The sequence below is a fragment of the Gopherus evgoodei genome, chromosome 9 (assembly GCF_007399415.2).
Source record: "Gopherus evgoodei ecotype Sinaloan lineage chromosome 9, rGopEvg1_v1.p, whole genome shotgun sequence".
In the NCBI taxonomy this organism is placed as follows: domain Eukaryota; kingdom Metazoa; phylum Chordata; order Testudines; family Testudinidae; genus Gopherus; species Gopherus evgoodei.
This window is the reverse complement of record NC_044330.1, coordinates 38,336,785-38,355,485: the sequence shown is the minus strand read 5'-3', so window position 1 is coordinate 38,355,485 and position 18,701 is coordinate 38,336,785. Positions and strand designations below refer to the sequence as shown.

At 40.4% G+C, this 18,701-nt stretch overlaps 1 protein-coding gene across 13 annotated transcripts in view; it reads left to right on the top strand.

The window, feature by feature from the left end:
• Nucleotides 1-18,701, top strand: part of ACSL3 (acyl-CoA synthetase long chain family member 3) — a 117,985-nt gene that overhangs the window by 66,059 nt on the left and 33,225 nt on the right. For all 13 annotated transcript variants that reach the window (XR_004001965.1, XR_004001964.1, XM_030575135.1 and 10 more), the window contains 5 exons: nucleotides 7,319-7,457; nucleotides 12,929-13,079; nucleotides 14,248-14,371; nucleotides 14,679-14,750; nucleotides 15,769-15,908. Coding sequence is in view for 11 of the 13 variants with exons in the window: in XM_030575135.1 (XP_030430995.1) it covers nucleotides 7,319-7,457; nucleotides 12,929-13,079; nucleotides 14,248-14,371; nucleotides 14,679-14,750; nucleotides 15,769-15,908 (626 nt within the window). In the remaining 2 variants the exon portion in view is untranslated. The remainder of the gene's footprint in view (nucleotides 1-7,318; nucleotides 7,458-12,928; nucleotides 13,080-14,247; nucleotides 14,372-14,678; nucleotides 14,751-15,768; nucleotides 15,909-18,701) is intronic.

The window sequence follows — 18,701 nt, the reverse complement described above, 5'->3', positions numbered from 1 at the left end:
TTTACTCACTCAGCACCAAACTCACTGGTAATAGACGCAGGTAACCAAACACCAGTTTCTCTGCTCCACCCCTTCTGACAGGGACAGTAAGCGATTAGATCTGCTCGGACACAAGGTATATGCTTCTCCCACATTGCAGTTTCGCATTTCTAATTATACAGCCGTTCTAGCAAAGTATGATGACAAAAATTACAGTAAATTCATGGATTTTATTGATCACATTCCAGAATAAAAGACACAACAATTTACAGCCACAGTTCCTGTGGGACAAATTTTCTCCTGCACTGCTCTTCAAGCTGCCCTTGATGTGACCAATACTGCGGCACGGTCCACTGCCAGTTGTGATGCGCCAAGGGTCATGTCTCTTGTCCTCTTCCTTTCCCCGAGAGGTCCAGAGTACCATTGAAGATCCCTTTGACAGTGACAAACTATTCACCTCCACCACAAATGACATACTCCATTCCATGAAGGACTCCAGGGCAACTCTCCGATCTCTAGAAATTCAAACCCCTATGACCAGAAGGCGACAATATAGATACCATCCTTACCAGCGACCACGCTACCCCACATACACCCAGCAATTCCATAGGTCTCACGAGCAACAGCAACAACAGCAGCGCCAGAGATCCAGATACCAATACCACCGTCGCAACTCCTCAGCAGTGTTTCAACCCCCTACGACCAATAAGCAAATTTCAAGCCTTGGTCGAGGGTATAGAAAACAATATTCCCCCTTCAGTGCTTACACCACCTGCCTCTATATTTGGACACTGCCTATGCCCATTCTCCCTGTGACAGGTTGGGTCACAGAAACCCCCTTGGAAACTGCCAACTGATGTGCCAAGACTGCTTCTGCCCCTGCTTTCCCTGCCAGCCTGGGACTCCAGCATCCTGTCTTGTTGAGCAAGACATGCCAGTCCGCTCCAACACAGATTCAGGATCTGAACCACGTGCCCCAAAGCTGCAGACTTAACTGAAAGCAACTTACAAGAAGTGTTCCTGTCTTTAACACTCAGATGCCCAACTCCCAATGGGGTCCAAACCCCAAATGAATCTGTTATACCCTGTATAAAGCTTAGACAGAGTAAACTCATAAATTGTTCACCCTCTATAACGCTGATAAAGAGATATGCACAGCTGTTCCCACTCCCCACCCCCTGGTATTAATACATACTCTGGATTAATTAATAAGTAAAAAGTGATTTTTATTAAATACAGAAAGTAGGATTTAAGTGGTTCCAAGTAGTGACAGACAGAACAAAGTGAATTACCAAGTAAAATAAAATAAAACATGCACATCTAAGCCTAATACAGTAATAAAGCTGAATACAGAATCTCATCCTCAGAGATGTTTCAATAAGTTTCTTTCACGGACTGGACACCTTCCTAGTCTGGGCACAATTCTTTCCCCTGGTACAGCCTTTGTTCCAACTCAGGTGGTAGCTGGAGGATTTCTCATGATGGCTGCCCTCTTTTCTCTGGTCCATCCACTTATATATCTTTTGCATAAGGTGGGAATCCTTTGTCCCTCTGGGTTCTTCCCCCCCTCTCCCCCCAAATGGAAAAACACCTGGTTAAAGATGGATTCCAGTTCAGGTGACATGATCACATGTCACTGTAAGACTTCATTACCCATTTGCTGGCACACACGTATACAGGAAGACTCACAGGTAAAACAGAGCCATCTACAGTCAATTGTCCTGGTTGATGGGAGCCATCTAGATTCCAAACCACCATTAATGGCCCACACTTTGCATAATTACAGTAGGCCCTCAGAGTTGTATTTCATATTCCCATTACTTCTTAACAGAAAAGAAAACCGGGGGATGCTAACCGATCCTTGACATCAGGCAGCTAAACAAATTTATCAAAAAGCAAAAGTTCAAAATGGTTACCCTAACCACCATAATCCCAGTGCTGGAGCAGGGCAATTGGTTTTCAGCTCTTGACCTACAAGACGCTTATTTTCATGTGACTATTCACCCAGCCCTCGATTTGACGTATTTTCAATACAGAGTGTTGCCCTTCGGCCTATCTACTGCTCCCCTGAATTTTCTCCAAACTCCTAGCCGTGGTTACTGCCCAGCTCAGGAAGCAGGATTATAATACTTCCTTACCTCGATGATTGTCTCCTCAAGCCCTCAACGTTCAGCAAAGCTCTTGGATCTACGCAGCTTACCGTCATCGCTTGCTTCCTTTTCCTTGGACTGCAAATAAAAACAAATCCACCTGATCTCCTACCCAACAACTGGAGTTCATAGGAGCGCACCTCAATTCCCAAACAGGAATAGCATCTCTCCTGCTCGACCATTTCAACACCATAAAACTCTTGGTTACAAAACTCCACAACAGTCCCCAGGTCACTGCATGAGACTGCCTGCAACTGTTAGACCACATGACCTCATGTACTTTCTTGGTAAAAAATGCACGCCTATACATGAGGTGCTTCCAAGCTTGGTTGGCCACAGTTTACAGACCAAACATACACGCTCTAAACAAGCCTCTATCCATATCTTTCAGAGTCAAAGACTCCCTTCTATGGTGGACCATTCCTTCCAACCTCTACTCAGGAGTCTCTCTTCTCCAGGACTCCTCATCACTCATAATGACTACTGATGCATCCCTCAAAGGATGGGGAGCGCACATGTCCCACCACACCCCCCAAGGCCTATGGTCTTCCACCGAAGCCTCCCTGTGCATAAACGTCCTAGAACTGTGAGCCGTACACAGTGCCTGCTGTCACTTCCTCCCATTTTTTCAGAGCCAACATGTTTGGATAATGACAGACAACATCACATGTGTGTTCTTTGTCAACAGGCAGGGAGGGGCTCGATCTTACTCACTTTGCACAGAAGCCATGAAGCTCTGGAATTGGTGCCTTTTGAACAACAACTATATATCAGCCGCCTGTCTTCCTGGAGCCCTGAATGCCACTGTGGACGAACTAAGGAGACTTTTCTCCTGGGATCACAAGTGGGAGCTAAATGGCACGATCATACGCAATATATTCCGTGTTTGGGGCTATTCAACCCTGAACCTCTTTGTGACTGTGAAGAACAAGAAATGTCCCAAATTTTGCTCCAAAGTGGTATTGGGCAAACATTCCCTAGGAGATGCGTTCTCATGGGCTCAGCACTTAATGTATGCTTTTCTCCCAATACTGGTTCTTCACAGAGCTCTGAGAAAGATATGAACAGATCATGCCACAATAATTCTGATTGCCCCGTCGTGGCCCAGACAACTGTGGTTTCTGTTCCTCACCAGAATGTCACTTTGCCCACCGATTTTGTTCCCCCTCACTCCGAACCTTGTATCACAGCAACAGGCCGATTTCTTCACCCCAGCCTGTCCATGCTCCACCTCAAAGCTTGAGTCCTACATGGTTCTACCAGAACAAACTAGCATGCTCTGAGGAGGTTCAAAGAGTGCTCCTACATAGCAGAACACAATCTACTCACATCACTTATCTCTGAAAGTGGAAGCGATTCACACAATGGTGTTCAACTAAACTTCCTCCTACTTCTGCAGCTCTTCCACCCATACTTGACTACCTATTAGACCTTAAGCAATCTGGTCTTTCTTTCAGCTCCATCAAAGTCCACTTAGCTGCTATTAGAGCTTTTCATGACAAGATCGACCATACCCCTGTTTTTGCTCATCCAATCACCAAGCTTTTTCTCAAAGGGCTCGAGTCCCTATACCTGGACATTAAACCTTCTACCCCTCCATGGGACCTTCACTTAGTATTACCCTACTTAACTCAATAACCATTCGAGCTCCTAGCCGCTTGCACCCTCTTACACCTCTCCATGAAAATAGCATTCTTAGTGGCAATCACCTCCACCAGATGTACAGGAGAAATAGCAGCTCTCATGGAGGACCCATGGTACACGCTATTTTTTAAGGACAAGGTTACCCTCAAACTACACCCCAAATTTCTTCCAAAGGTGCATTCGTCATTCCACATCAATGAGCCAAAACACTTACCAACCTTCTTTCCTAAACCACATGCAAACTCTCTTGAATCCACAATGCATACGTTAAATGTACTCAGGACTTTGTCCTTCAGTTTGGCTAAAACCAAACCCTTTAGAAACTCTTCTAGACTCTTTGTCTCCATTGCAAAGCACTCCAAAGGGACACTTATTTCTACCCAGAGACTTTCAAACTGGATTTCTGAGTGTATCCGACTGTGCTATCAGATAAAGAAAGTTACGCCTCCAGCCGGCATCAGAAGTCACTCCACTAGATCTGTGGCTACCCCCCGTGGCTTTTCTATGCAAAGTTCCTCTGGCTGACATCTGTAAAGCAACCACTTGGACTTCTGAACACAAATTTGTTGAGTGTTATGCCCTTGCTCAAGGCCCTCGCTCTGATACACAATTAGGCAGATCTGTATTATCTGCTGCATTCCTACCAAATCTGAAGTCCCTACCTCCTTGAGATACACTGCTTTTAAGTCACCTGGAGTGGAGCACCCACAGGGACATCTCTCTCTTGAAGAGGAGGTTATTCACCTGTGCAGTAACTTGTGTTCTTCGAGCTGAGTGTCCCTGTGGGTGCTCCACTACCCACCCTCTTTCCCTCTACATCGGAGTTGCAGTAGCCTCCATTGTAGAGAAGGAACTGAGGAGACTGGCCGCGCACGCGTACTATTAAGGTACACTGAGAGTGCGGGGACAGGCTCTGCGCGAGCGCAACTGTTACGAATGCTGCTGTAAAAATCTCCGAGAGATGGCGCAAGGATGCACCAACACCTGGAGCGGAGCACCCACCGGGACACTCATCTCAAAGAACATCAGTTACTGCACAGGGTAAGTAACCTCCTCTTACAGATAGCAGGAATCTGCCTACCTACTGTATGTTGCAGGGTTGAGGTATAAAAAGCTACCAGTCTGATTTGTTAGGGGTTTACACATACTTTATAAGCCCATTACCCTTTTGCAAAGCAGTGCAGTGCAGAATCAGACTCATAAGTTATATAAGTAAGCAAGAAAGCATGTTAATTTATCCATCTACTAACATCTAAAGTAACCTAACAAGACATAAGAAAGTGTTACCCCAATGATTTAACACTTACTAGTGTTGAGGCATTCAGATCCTAAGTTGATGGTTTCAGAAGAATTTGGATGGGATAGTGCCACTACACTGGGAGTATTAATAATAATTTTACTTGCACTGGTGCAGCTATCCTGGTCCTACAAATTGAGGATGCTATTATGTAGACAAGGTGCAGGCATTTTTAATATCTTATTTAACCTTACTGAGCTTGGTAACTAAAATACCTCAATACAGAAGAGCTGGATTGGTGCAGAAAAATGCTCACATTTGTCTTGTGAAAACAATGCCAAAGAAAGTAAAAAAGTTAGTCTTGAATCTGTCACCTTTAGCAGAAAACGGGGCAGGTAAGGTTAGATCTATTTGTGTTCTGTAGAGCATTCTAGGATCATCGTTATGTACTTTTAGTATTCTGAGTGATCAGAAATGAAGCAAATGGCAGAGCAGAATAATGCATAAAGTACAAATGCAATAATAAATGTGACAAAATTCAGCACTCCTAGTTCATTATTGTTTTCCCAGCAGACAATGGATTGTGCAACGTGGCAGCCCTTGTGTTTGAGTCAGTGTCATTTTTAGAAATGGGAGATCAACCTATGCATTTTTATTAAAATAGCTTAAAGGTTAAACCGCTCAAGTCTAATAGCATCCTTTTTAATTACAAATAAGAATATGTTAAATTTAGCATGGTAGCTGGAAAAATAAGTAAATTTGATGAGAAAATTTTCCCCAGCTTAAAAATGGCCACACTCAGCATGGAATCAATTTTACATAAACAAAAGTCAGAGTGTTTTGTCATTAATTCATGGATTCAGTTTGAAATCTTAAATAATTTAAGTTCCAAAAACTGTCTAATGCATATATGCAGAAATGTAACTACCTTTTTATAAATTCTAAAGTAGTATAACTAACTACTGTATTTTTGTAACTATTTCCACAAAGAGGTTTGGATAAAATTAAAAAGGAAAGCATTTTTCAGAGGCTTAGTGAAAGCTATTTGTGAAATAGTTAATTCCTCCCACTCAGAAATGAATCTAACCCTGGATTGTATTATTAAGACTGGTTCTTAATATATACCTAAGAGTTTGTTAGTCATTAGGACTATTGGATTGGTCTTTAAATTACATTTTTCTCCAGAAGCTGAATGCAGAATATTCAGTGTTCCGAGACCTTACTGACTCAGAAGATATGATGAAGGGACTTCTAATTTGCATTGCACACTTAGTAGCACATTGTGCAGCCATTAGACCCCTGAGCTGGCGTAACACTTTTTTTTTTTTTTTTTAAAGCCAAAAATTGTGGTGTTCCATTTAGAGTCAGGAATCCCTAAACTGTATTTTTAAATTTCCTTTTGGATAGTTACAAGAATTTGTCCTGAACAAATTAAAACTAGAATGAATGGAGTGTTTATGTGCGCATGTGTGTTAGACTTTTCTCTGATCAGCATTTTACATTTTGTCTTGGATCCTTAGAATTATGGTAAGTATTCTTAGTTGCACTAAAACTTAGATTTTTTTTTTTTAGTAATAAAGGCTATTTGACTATTCATTTTGCTAGATTTCTATTTGTTGCAGAGCATATTTTAAATACTGTACTAAACATTGCATTACAACAGTGTTTCCCAAACTTGGGACGCAGCTTGTGTAGGGAAAGCCTGTGGCGGGCTGGGCTGGTTTGTTTACCTACTGCGTCCGCAAGTCCAGCTGATTGCAGCTCCTGCTGGCCGCTATTCGCTGCTTCACGTCAATGGGAGCTGCTGGAAGTAGCGTGGGCCGAGGAACGTAAGCCAGGGGCTTTCCCTAAACAAGCAGCGTCCCAAGTTTGGGAAACACTGCATTACAAGAAATAGCAGAGAAGACAAACTGAGTCATCCATTCTGAGCTCAGTGTTACATATGAATTTACAAAGTGATCCTTTTCATCAGTATTCGGTGGGAGTGGCAGGTGGCCAGCACATCTGAAAATCAGACTTCTAGTTTCAACAAGAGCACACAAAAATGAAGGCACCCAAAATTAGCGGAAGGTTGTGAAAATTTTGGCCTTAATTTTATGTTTAAAGAAAAGCTTAGATTAACCCTAATGTCCCAGAAATCTGACAGTGGGAAGCTGCAGTTTTTACCCAAAGACTGACTTTATTACAATTTAGTCGTTTACATCATTAATATTGTAACGTGCAGTAAAAATATTTTGTTTCTTTCCTGGCACAAACTTTTGCACTAGCTTTCTGTGCAAAATGAAACATATGTATCCATTTTCCACAGGAAATTGTTTCTCAGGTTCCACTATTGAGGCATATTATTACTGTGGATGGCAAACCAACAACATGGTCAGAATTCCCGAAGGGTATCATTGTTCACACTATGGCTTCCGTGCAAGCAATGGGGGCCAAGGCAGATAATGGTATGTACTTTTAAAATATTTCAGTTGGAGAAACTATAGTCCAACTTCCAGGAGAGGAAGATTATAGCTCTTTACTGCTGAAAATCTTGTTAAATAATTTATGTATAAATTATATATCTAACAAATTGCTTTTTGATGCAACTTATTATTGAAAAGTTTTAATTTGAAAAACACAGAAATATACAGATTTTCACATTTTATTTATTTATTTATTTTTGACCATATGGCTTGTTTTTTGACATATTGGGTGTTTCAAAAAAGCAGGGTGGAAAGACTTGCATTAAAGCTGTTTTTTTTCCTGTCCTTAAATTTCATATCAATTGAACAATACTTTGTAGTATGGTCATTTTTCCAACATTGATGAAGAATCATGCATTAATTTGTAGCATTCAAAGTATTTTGAGACCATACAGTGTAAATATAGTCTATTTTATTTACCCTTTGGTATATTACTAAATTTGGACATAAATACACACTTGAAGTAACATGTAAAATCTATTTTAAATCTAGAGCCATTATAACTTTGTTTAAATTATTTTTACTGTATTTTAGAACAGAGGTGGGCAAACTTTTTGGCCTGTGGGCCACATTGGGGTTGCAGAACTGTATGGAGGGCTGGGTAGGGAAGGCTGTGCTTCCCCAAACAGCTTGGCCCCCACCCCCTGTACGCCCCCACCCCTCACAACCCCTGACCCATCCAACCCCCCCTCACTCCTTGTCCCCTAACCGTCCCCTCCTGGGAACCCCACCCCAACGCCCCCCCGGGACCCTACCCCATATCCAACCCTACTGTTCGCTGTCCCCTGACTGCCCCAATCCCTATCCACACCCCCACCCCCTGACAGGCCCACCAGGACTCCCACACTTATCCAACCCCCCGTTCTCTGTCCCTTGGCCTCCACCCCCTCTCAGAACCTCCGCCCCATCCAACTGTCCCCTGCTCCCTGTCCCCTGACTGCTCCCTGGGATCCTTTGCCCCTTATCCAATCCCCTGGCCCTTGCCCCCTTACCATGCTGCTCAGAGCAGCATGTCTGGCAGCTGCGCCACCTGGCTGGCGCTAGACATGCTGCCGCGCTGCCCTGCAGGAGCACGCTGCCCTGCAGGAGCACACAGCTCCACTGCCCAGAGCGCTGCCCATGTGGCTGCGAGGGAGGGGAGACAGCAGGGGAGGAGCCGGGGGCTAGCCTCCCAGGCCAGGAGCTCAAGGGCCAGGCAGGATGGTTCTGCAGGCTGTAGTTTGCCCACCTCTGTTTTAGAAGGTATCAAAGTATATTGTGCCAATTTCTTGAATTCTAGTTTTAATTTCTTTAACACCTTCAAAAATCTGAATTTCCTTGACATTAAATGTTTTAATGCATCTCACTAAGTAGCAGAAAATTCTCACTTTTAGTGCTAAAAAGTTGGTTAATCTGATTTCTTCAGATGTCATGCATTGAGTTCCTCTGAATCCCTCCCCACCCCATTCCGAGTATTGTGTGAGGTTTTTTATTTGTGTTACAGAATCCTTTTAATCATTAGGTCATGTGAATGTTAGATGGAATATGTTTTAGGAGGAGGGGTATGTGATTAGTACATCTACTGTTGATTATGTGGGAATAATATTTTGGGCAGTTTTGTTCCCAGTATTACAGGTGCTTAATTTCTCCATTTAAGGAGAGATTGTGTTCCTTTTTGATTAGCTAGCTCTATGTGCTATTAAAATTTTAAGCCCTCTACCAGCAGAACTTAATATAGCTATACTTCATATTGAATCAGTTGAATATTGTTCAAAGTACAATAGAACCTCAGAGTTAAAAACATCTTGGGAATACTCTGAAATGTTTGTAATGTTATGGTTATTCTTTCAAAAGTTTACAACTGAACATTGACTTAATAAGGCTTTGAAACTTTACTCTGCAGAAGAAAAATGCTGCTTTTAACCATCTTAATTTAAATGAAACAAATACAGAAACAGTTTCCTTACCTTGTCAAATCTTTGTTAACTTTCCCTTTATTTTTTTTAGTCGTTTACAGTTAACACAATACTGTACAGTATTTGCTTTTTTCATTTTGTCTCTGCTGCTGCCTGATTGTGTACTTCTGGTCAATGAGGGGTGTGGTTGACTGGTCAGTTTGTAACTCTGGTGTTCATAACTCTGTGGTTCTACTTGACTAAATAAAAGGCCTTATGTTTTACCTTGCTTTATTCTGTTTAATATTGCATACAAAAAACTCCATTAAAAGAATGATAATGTTGCAAAGTAAAGCTTTCAGAAGTTGGAACCTTAATTATGGCATTTTCTTTGTGCAACCTTAATTCAACCCCTTTGGTCGTATGCATTATGATATGCTCTTTAATTACATGAACACCTTCTTTTTTCCATTGTACCCTGTTTTATTTATTGCCCATGATGGACAATATTCACTGATTGGGTAGTTATGCAATACTTCTTTTTATACTCCTCAGTGCTCCATTCCATATTTACTGCACACAATGCAAACCCTTCTCTGAATAGAGAATTATAATTTTCCTCATGGTCTTTTCTGTAGTACTCATCACTGTAATATTTGAGCATTTAAAAACATAAATGGGCTTTCCTTAATAACACTAAGGTTTTGTAGAGATTAAGACCACGATTGTCAAAAGTACATGCTAATTTTGGGTGTCTAATTGGAGATGCTTAAGGCCTGATTTTGGTTTTTTAGAGTGCTTAGCGTTTGTATAGCAGTTCATATGTTCAGTGCACAGCCTTGCGTAGATTACAGTTGCAATTTTAAGTGTTCAGTACTCTTGCAAATCTGAACCTGTGTGTTCCAAGTGGAGCATCCATAAAATAAGGAACACACAGTTAGTGGGCACTTGTGAAAAGTTTTGGTTTAAGGTCCAGATTTTTAAAGGTATGTAGGTATTGCTATGCTCAGCATTGCAACACTTAAACAGATTTAGGAATCTAAATCTCATTTTCAAACCAGATTTAGGCACTAGGAAACCAAAATCCCAGTATCCGAGGGGTAGCCCTGTTAGTCTGGATCTGTAAAAAGCAATAAAGAGTCCTGTGGCACCTTATAGACTAACAGACGTATTGGAGCATAAGCTTTCGTGGGTGAATATCTACGAAAGCTTATGCTCCAATACGTCTTTTAGTCTATAAGGTGCCACAGGACTCTTTTGTTGCTTTTTACAAAATCCCATTGACAGTTTTAGTCCCTTTTGAAAATGACCTTTAGGCTCCTTAATCAGTTAGGCATTGCAATAGTGACACCTAAATATCTTTAAAAATCTGGTCTAAGTGACTTGCTAAATACATAGGAATGTGTGACAGTCAGGGATAGTATTCAGTTCTCCAAGGAGCCGTTCAGCTGCCTGAATCACAAGAATATCCCTTTTCTCCCTGCAATCCCTTGCATTGTTCACTACGCACCTTGCAGCCTCTCGAGCAGATAAGTCAGGGTCCTGCAGAGGGCTGTCTCATTTACTACAGAACCCTGATTTATTCCCTGAGCAACATCTATCCTGGGCACTGAATAAGACACAAGTTCTGTAGAAAAAATATTGTGTAATTAGATAACTAAAGAGTGTGTCATAATGCATACATGCAAGGGGACTGAGATATGGTTGTGTCGGCAACCTTAATACTGCTATTTCCTAACTTTTGAGTGTTTGACTTTGCAATCTTAGCATTATTTAAATGCAGTATTTATTTTTTTTAATGTAATTTCTTAGGTTTAAAAAAAAACTCTCTAAAAACCCCCACAGAAATTCTACCATGTGGGGACAATATTGACCCTCCATATGGGTCATCAGCAGGGTTAGTGCCTTTTGATCTACAGTACGGACCTCTACCCATTCAGCTAATGGATTAATGGATAGTGTGGAGTAATCCCTAGAGAGTGATGAGAGACACGCTCTGCCAATGTGTTTTGTAGCCATTTGCTGTGCAGCAGAAGAATATATTGACTCTGAAATCCCGGGTTCTATTCCAGGTTCTGGAAGGGAGTGATAGCTACTGATTACAGGCCCTTCTTTCCCTAGCTACTCAGCCTCTGTTTTCCCCTTTGCTCACCCAACAGATATTTCTGTCACACCTGCTCCTAACTACTCTTCATTCCAGTCAGGCAGTTTCCTCTTTTGCTTGTATGTCAGTAGTAGGAGCATTGAGAGCATGTGTCCTTGCTTTATCCCTGTGCCTAACACCACAGTGGCCCTGGCTGCCAGAATGAGCAGTTACAGGTATAGCCCTGTTCTGCATAGATGGGATCTTCTGAGATGTTAATTGCCAGATTCTAACAGTAGCTTAGAAATGGCACAAGTTTTTTCATGGTGGCAGAAAAAGATACACCTCTGACACCAGGGAGATTGCTTGCCCATATTTCAGATTCCTGCTCCAAGATATATAGGCACTGAGCTGCTCTACGAAATGGTTGTAAGACTTTTTTTTAACATATGCAAAACAGTGTATTTTCCATCATCTCATTCTTAGAAACAGCTGAACCGTTTTTTCATAAACATTAAAAATATAGTCAACCTCCATTAGACACCTGGCATGGAGCATTTGGTAAAGTTATAAGCAACTGAAAATAGGGTCTTATAATGGAAAGTGACTTACTGTTACCAACTCTGCCTATAAAACAGAACTCCGGACAGTATGCAAGGGCAGAAGAATAAACAAAAGGTGAATTAGTCTGCCCAATACTAGTAAACTTACAAATATAGCAAATATAATTTTATATACAAATAGGGGCCCTAATTCTACAAACACTTATGCATGTGTTTAACTTAATGCATTGGAGTCAACAAACTACTCAAGCAAAAAGATAATTTACAGGAAATAAATTGCAGGATTAGGGCCTAAATTCCTACGGTTTAGTGTGGATTACTTATTTCAAATGAATTACACCATCTTCATAGAAGTTATAGTAGGTGAACAGAACATGGTTTCGAGAACTGACATTGTCTCAATTTTGGCTCTCCTGAGCCCTGTGCATGGGGCAGTGTGTTGCTATGCCCCAGGAGCACACAGAAGCAGACTGATTCAGTCACACTCCTGGTTCCTCACCCTGCTCTGGTGGGAATATAGCCTTCCCTATATCTGATGCAGCAGACATCTCCTCCAGGCCAGTGCAGCTGTGCTGTCCAGCACATTGAGGGTGGGAACAAAAACTTTGTTCATTCCCCATTCTTTCTACCCGCTTCTATCCAGGTGTGTAGTTGAGATGTAGTAAACTCGCAAAGTCTGATTTTTACCCTACTGTAGCTCCACAATATTCATAGATGATGCAGAGAAGTTAGGGGGCACTTTAAATTTTCTTTCTCCCTGTGAAGGTGTCTGGGATTGGCCACAGTTTGGCCCACTGAATGTAAATTGTCGCAGAAGTAGTAATGTCTAGTTCCTTATCAGAATAATCACTATAATATGTTTTAGTATTTAAGATATTAAATTTTATATGCTTTCTATACATTGTGCATAATTTTTTTTAATAAAAATTACAGTAAGCAAACAGCAGGCCAGGCCTGTACCCTCAGATATTGCAGTAATCATGTATACAAGTGGATCTACAGGACTTCCAAAAGGAGTCATGATTTCTCATTGCAACCTTATTGCTGGTATAACTGGGATGGCTGAAAGAATTCCTCATTTGGGGTATGTACCAATAGAAATTTTAATTAAAAATGGCTTGTAATTGCATGCAATCATAGATTAATTGTTGTGTAACTAGTTATTCTATATAAAGTGTTATACTGCACTCATTAGTACCATAGTATCTTGAGCATTTTCCAGTAGTGCATTATTATTCTGACTAACATCTGTCATGTTGGTGTTTTTCACATACTTGTGTTAGGGATGGCAAGGTCAAAGAATGGGGACTTGCGCTTGGAATAGAAAGTGGTGAGGTTTGTGGTGGTCTTTAGTTCCATTGGGAGTTCATTCCACAGTCTTGGACTGACCCCCAAGTAAGTTGTAGGTCCCACATGGATGATCTTTCCCCTTAATGTGGAGAGTTTCATTGTATCAGCAGCGAAGTTGTTGACCACAAGCATGCATACAACTATTTTCTCCAAGTTTTTCAAAGTGCTGTTGATTATTTGTCCATTTACTATGTGGTAGATCTTAACTTTAAGTTAAGAGAATGACATCTCACTGAAATGTAAGTTAAAGCATTTACTGGGAATATTCTGAATAGAGTGACTTATTTTTATTTATTTATTTTTTAAAAAAATCCAAATGACTAGCAAAAATCTAAATAGCAAGCCAGGGCAGGAGAGGCTTATGAGGGTCAGAGTTGTAGCATGCAGTGCTGCAGAGATTCTGGGAAGCACTACGGCTCAAAGGGCAGTCTGTGGAAGCTGATGTAAGTTAGTCCCTTAGAGCTATCTATATTATTTTTCGGGATTGTTGAAGCCCTGAGCACCCCAGAATCAGGAGAGCACAAAGGCAGGGTAAAGCCCCCTTCTCCTCTTTTCCCCTCTAGCTGTAAATTCTATGTTGCACCTTTAGTAGGTATAGCATAGACTCTTCCCTCTGGAGAAGTCTTTGTGGTCTTAATTATAAGTGATCACTTTTTGAATCTTTTGTTCCCTGATAAGTAAATAACATTCTTTCCTCAGTGCCCCTAAAATTAAAGTGAACATTTCACAACTTTTGAAACCACACACACATGGTCAAGAATACTGAGGTTGGGTCTCAGGCGCACATACATTCTTTAACCTTTTCTGGTTCTTTGGAGGCTGTAAATACAGTTTGGCTTTAAATGATTGTCCTGAAGACACTAAAAAGTATAATATGAATGTATCTTTTCAAAACTTTTCAGGGAAAAAGACATTTATATTGGATATTTGCCTCTTGCTCATGTTCTGGAATTAAGCGCTGAACTTGTTTGTCTGTCTCATGGATGCCGTATTGGCTACTCATCGCCCCAGACGTTAGCTGATCAGGTACATAAGTTTTGTATATGTCATACCATAACAATAAAAGATCAACTTTTGATGGATATCTTAATAGCTGTTTAAAAATTTTTAATAGGAAAGCAGTAAGAAAATCATTGTATACCAAAATATAAATAGGTATATTTTTTGTTACATATCAATACATTAGACTAGTTTCTAAGCAATTTTTAAGGTGAAGGATCTATAAACTGACATCACTAATTAATTTTCTAATTAAATAAACTGTAACCTGTCTGTTTACATATTAAAACCTTGCACAAATCCTCCATTTAACTTTATTTTCCTCCCTATTTAGTCCTCTAAAATAAAGAAAGGAAGCAAAGGAGATGTTACTATTCTCAGACCTACACTAATGGCATCTGTACCGGTAAGTTTAATGCTTTCTTTTAAAGATATTTCATCATTCACGACAAAGAGGAATAATATCTTGATAGTTACTGTAAATTACAAGGATCAGAAGACCTTTAGCTTTGATAGTTTACATAATGTACTCTGTATTAAAAAAAATTGTATAAATATTTACATGGTGTGAACATTCTTACATACTGGATAACTAACACTATTTGAAAATGTGAAACCAGCTGCAGAAATTACACATCTTGGCATTTCAACTTTTATCACACTGTCGCTAATAGTAGGTAGTATAAATACAATTTAAGTAAAATTAGCTAAATATGCTCTGTAGAAGGCATTTTATTCTATTGGTCATCAGTGTGCTATACTATTGTTTCCTATTAAGAAATGTTCCTTATAGAGCAATGAGTCTGCCAGCATCATGTAAAAAGAATGTGGAAAATTGGCTTTGGCATAAACGTTCATTCATTTGTTGATTTAAAGGGAAAAAATGTACAAGCTAGTTAGGCCTTTTGTGGGCAAAGAATGTAGTGGGTATGCTTTGCACCTTGAGGTATATTACTTACGAAACATTTGAAAGGTGGTATTTAGCAGTAATTAGGTTTTATAGGAAAGGGATCTGGGGGGGGACCACATCCTTGGATAAACAGAAGAAGTAAACTCCATAGCATTTAAGAACACTGAGAGTTAACAAACATGTCAGCTTGCACACCATAGCCAGTGCAGCATAAGATGCTGGTTAGGAGATGTCTAGGCTTCCAGCTATGTAGCACTTAAGCTGCAGGCAGCAGGTAAATTAGGATTGCACATGCACCTGCTCAGACTGCGAGTTCATTTTACTGCTGCTCTTTCACCTTGGTCCATCCTAGAGATTCTGTCCCAATTACAGGTATCCTGTAGAAGTGGGAGCAATATGCAAGGATTTGTGCCTTGAAATGTACTAGCATTTCTTTGTCTCGTGTAACTTATTGCACTAAATTTAGTATTGCTATTCACTTGCTTATCGGTATTTAATCCTTTAATGTAACTAGGAAATCATGGATCGGATCTACAAAAATGTCATGAATAAAGTGAATGAAATGTCCAGTTTCCAAAGGAATCTGTTTATATTGGCCTACAATTACAAAATGGAACAGATTTCAAAAGGCTATACTACGCCTCTTTGTGACAGGTAGATTTTCAATTCTGTTTTTATTGGGATCTTTTTAAACTTTCATCAAAATGTTGCTATACGTGCAATATCTGGTCTTCAGTGAAGTCATACTTTTGTTTAGTTTTAAAGCTTACTGTTTGATTGGGGCACAAGTAAGTCCATTGACTTGCCTAAAGTCACATGATGAGTCAGTAGTTCAGATGAGATTACTTCAGCTTTATTAATATAAATATAATATATGTATTAAGTTAATTATTTTTCTTTCAGTAATTTGCAAGCTTAGATATATTTTCCTATTCAAGGTATTGTGTTGCTCCTTTTAGCTTTTAATCAGGGGTTTATACATACCTGGAGGGAAAAATCTATTTCTGTAAACTTGCAAGATTTATCATATTTTCATTTTTAACGTAATGTGAACCTTATCATAAAACTGGTCTGTAAGTGTAACCCACACACCTGGGTGTGGTGTTCTGTCCTATCTAGTGGCACCGAGACCACCTAGAGAGAGAGAAATCGAGTCTGCTCTACAGCCTTAGCCAACAGCCAGTTGGCTTTTAGCCCATGTGGTAGAGACTCATGAACTAAGCTCCAGAAGTCCCTCGTTCGATCCCGCCCACTGACAACCGGGGTCTGTCAGCTTTACGTAAGGTCATGGGAAGAAGATCTAAGGGAAAAAAGAATTGAGGGCAGCAGTTTCTCAACGAGACAGTATTAAAAGCATAACTGCAAACTATCCCAAAAGTAAGGAAATATACAAAGAACAGTAAGAGGCCCATATGGCTACATGAGGAGCTCTTTAATAACCTGAAAAGCAAAAAGAAATCCTATAAAAAGTAGAAACATATACAAACTCCCAAGGAAACTCAAAAGAATAGCAAAAGCATATAGGAATAAAAGTAGAAAGGCTAAGGCATGAAATGAGTTACACCTTGCAAGGAATATAAAAGGCAGTAAGAAGTTGTTCTTTAAAAACATTAGGAACAAGAGAAAGATGAAGGAAAGTATAGGTCCTCTATTTAGTGGGGAAGGAGAGCCAATAACTGAAGACATCAAGAAAGCTAAGGTGTACAATGCCTATTTTGCTTCAGTTTTCCACTAAAAATGTTAATGGTGACCAGATACTTAACATTATTAATGTTAACAACAAGGGGGAAGGAATGCAAGTCAGAAAAAGGAAAGAAAAGGTTAAAGAACATTTAGGTAAGTTAGATGTGTTCAGGTTGGTAGGAAGCAATCTTTGAACTGTTAGCAATTATTTTTGAGAACTCCTGAAGAATGGGGGAGGTCTCAGAAGGATGGAGAAGAGCAAATATAGTACTTGTCTTTAAAAAGAGGAACAGAAAAGATTTGAGGAATTATAGAGCAGGCAGACTAATTTCGATACCTAGAAAGATACTGGAACCAATTATTAAACAATCAGCTTGTAAGCACCTAATAGCCATTATGGATTTGTCAAGAACAAATCATACCAGACCTACCCAATTTCCTACTTTGACAGGGTTCTGGCCTAGTGGATATTGAGGAAGCAGTAGATGTGATATATTGTGATTTGTTTTAATAAGGCTTCTGACACAATCCCACATGACGTTCTCAAAAGCACAGTAGGGAAATGTGGTCTAAATGACTATAAAGTAGGAGCAGAACCGGTTGAAAGACCACGCTCAAAGAGTAGTAATAAATGGTTCATCATCAACCTGGGGGGACATATTTAATGGGGTCTTGCAGAAGTCAGTCCTGGATTCAGTACTGTTCAATAATTTCATTAATGTCTTAGATAATGGAGTGGAGAGTATGTTTATAAAATGTTCAGATGACACCAAACTGGAAGGAGTTGCTAGGACAGCATAAGAATTCAAAATGGCCTTAGTGGAAAGTATTTCACTTAGGAAAGAAAAATCAAATGTGCAACTACAAAACAGGGAATAATTGGCTAGGTCATAGTACTTCTGAAAAGGATCAGGGGGTTATAATGGTTCACAAATGGAATATGAGTCAATAATGTGATGCAGGTGCAAAAAAGGCTGTTGTCATTCTGGGATGTAGTAACAGTAATGATGTTAGAAAGGCCTTAGCTGAAGTACTATGTCCAGTTCTGGGCACTGCTCTTTAAGAAAGAGGTGGTTAAATTGGAGAGTCCAGAGGAAATCAGCAAAAATGGTAAAAGGTTTAGAAAACGTCACATACGGGAAAAGATTAAAAAAATTGGACGTTTAGTCTTGAGAAAAAAAGACTGAAAGGCGACCTGATAAGTTTTCAGTTATGTTAAGAGCTGTTGTAAAGAGGACTGTGATCAATTGTTCTCTCTGTCCACTGAAGATAGGGCAATGAGTTTAACCTGCAACAAGGGAGACATAGGTTAGATCAGTGTTTCTCAAATTTGGGACACCGCTTGTGAAGGGAAAGCCCCTGGCGGGCCAGGCCAGTTGGTTTACCTGCCCTGTCCGTAGGTTCGGCCGATCATGGCTCCCACTGGCTGCAGTTCGCTGCTCCAGGCCAATGGGAGCTGCTGGAAGCGGTGCAGACTGAGGGGCATACTGGCCGCCACTTCCAGCAGCTCCCATTGGCCAGTAGCCGTGATTGGCCGGACCTGCGGACACGGCAGGTAAACAAACTGGACCGGCCGACCAGAGGCTTTCCCTACATAAGCGGCATTCCCAGTTTGGGAAACACTGGGTTAGATATTGGGAAAAACTTTCCAACTCTAAGGGTAGTTAAGCTCTGAAATAGGTTTCCAAGGGAGGTTGTGGAATCCCCATGACTAGATGTTTTAAAAAACATACTGAGAAACACCTGTCAGGCATGGTCTAGGTT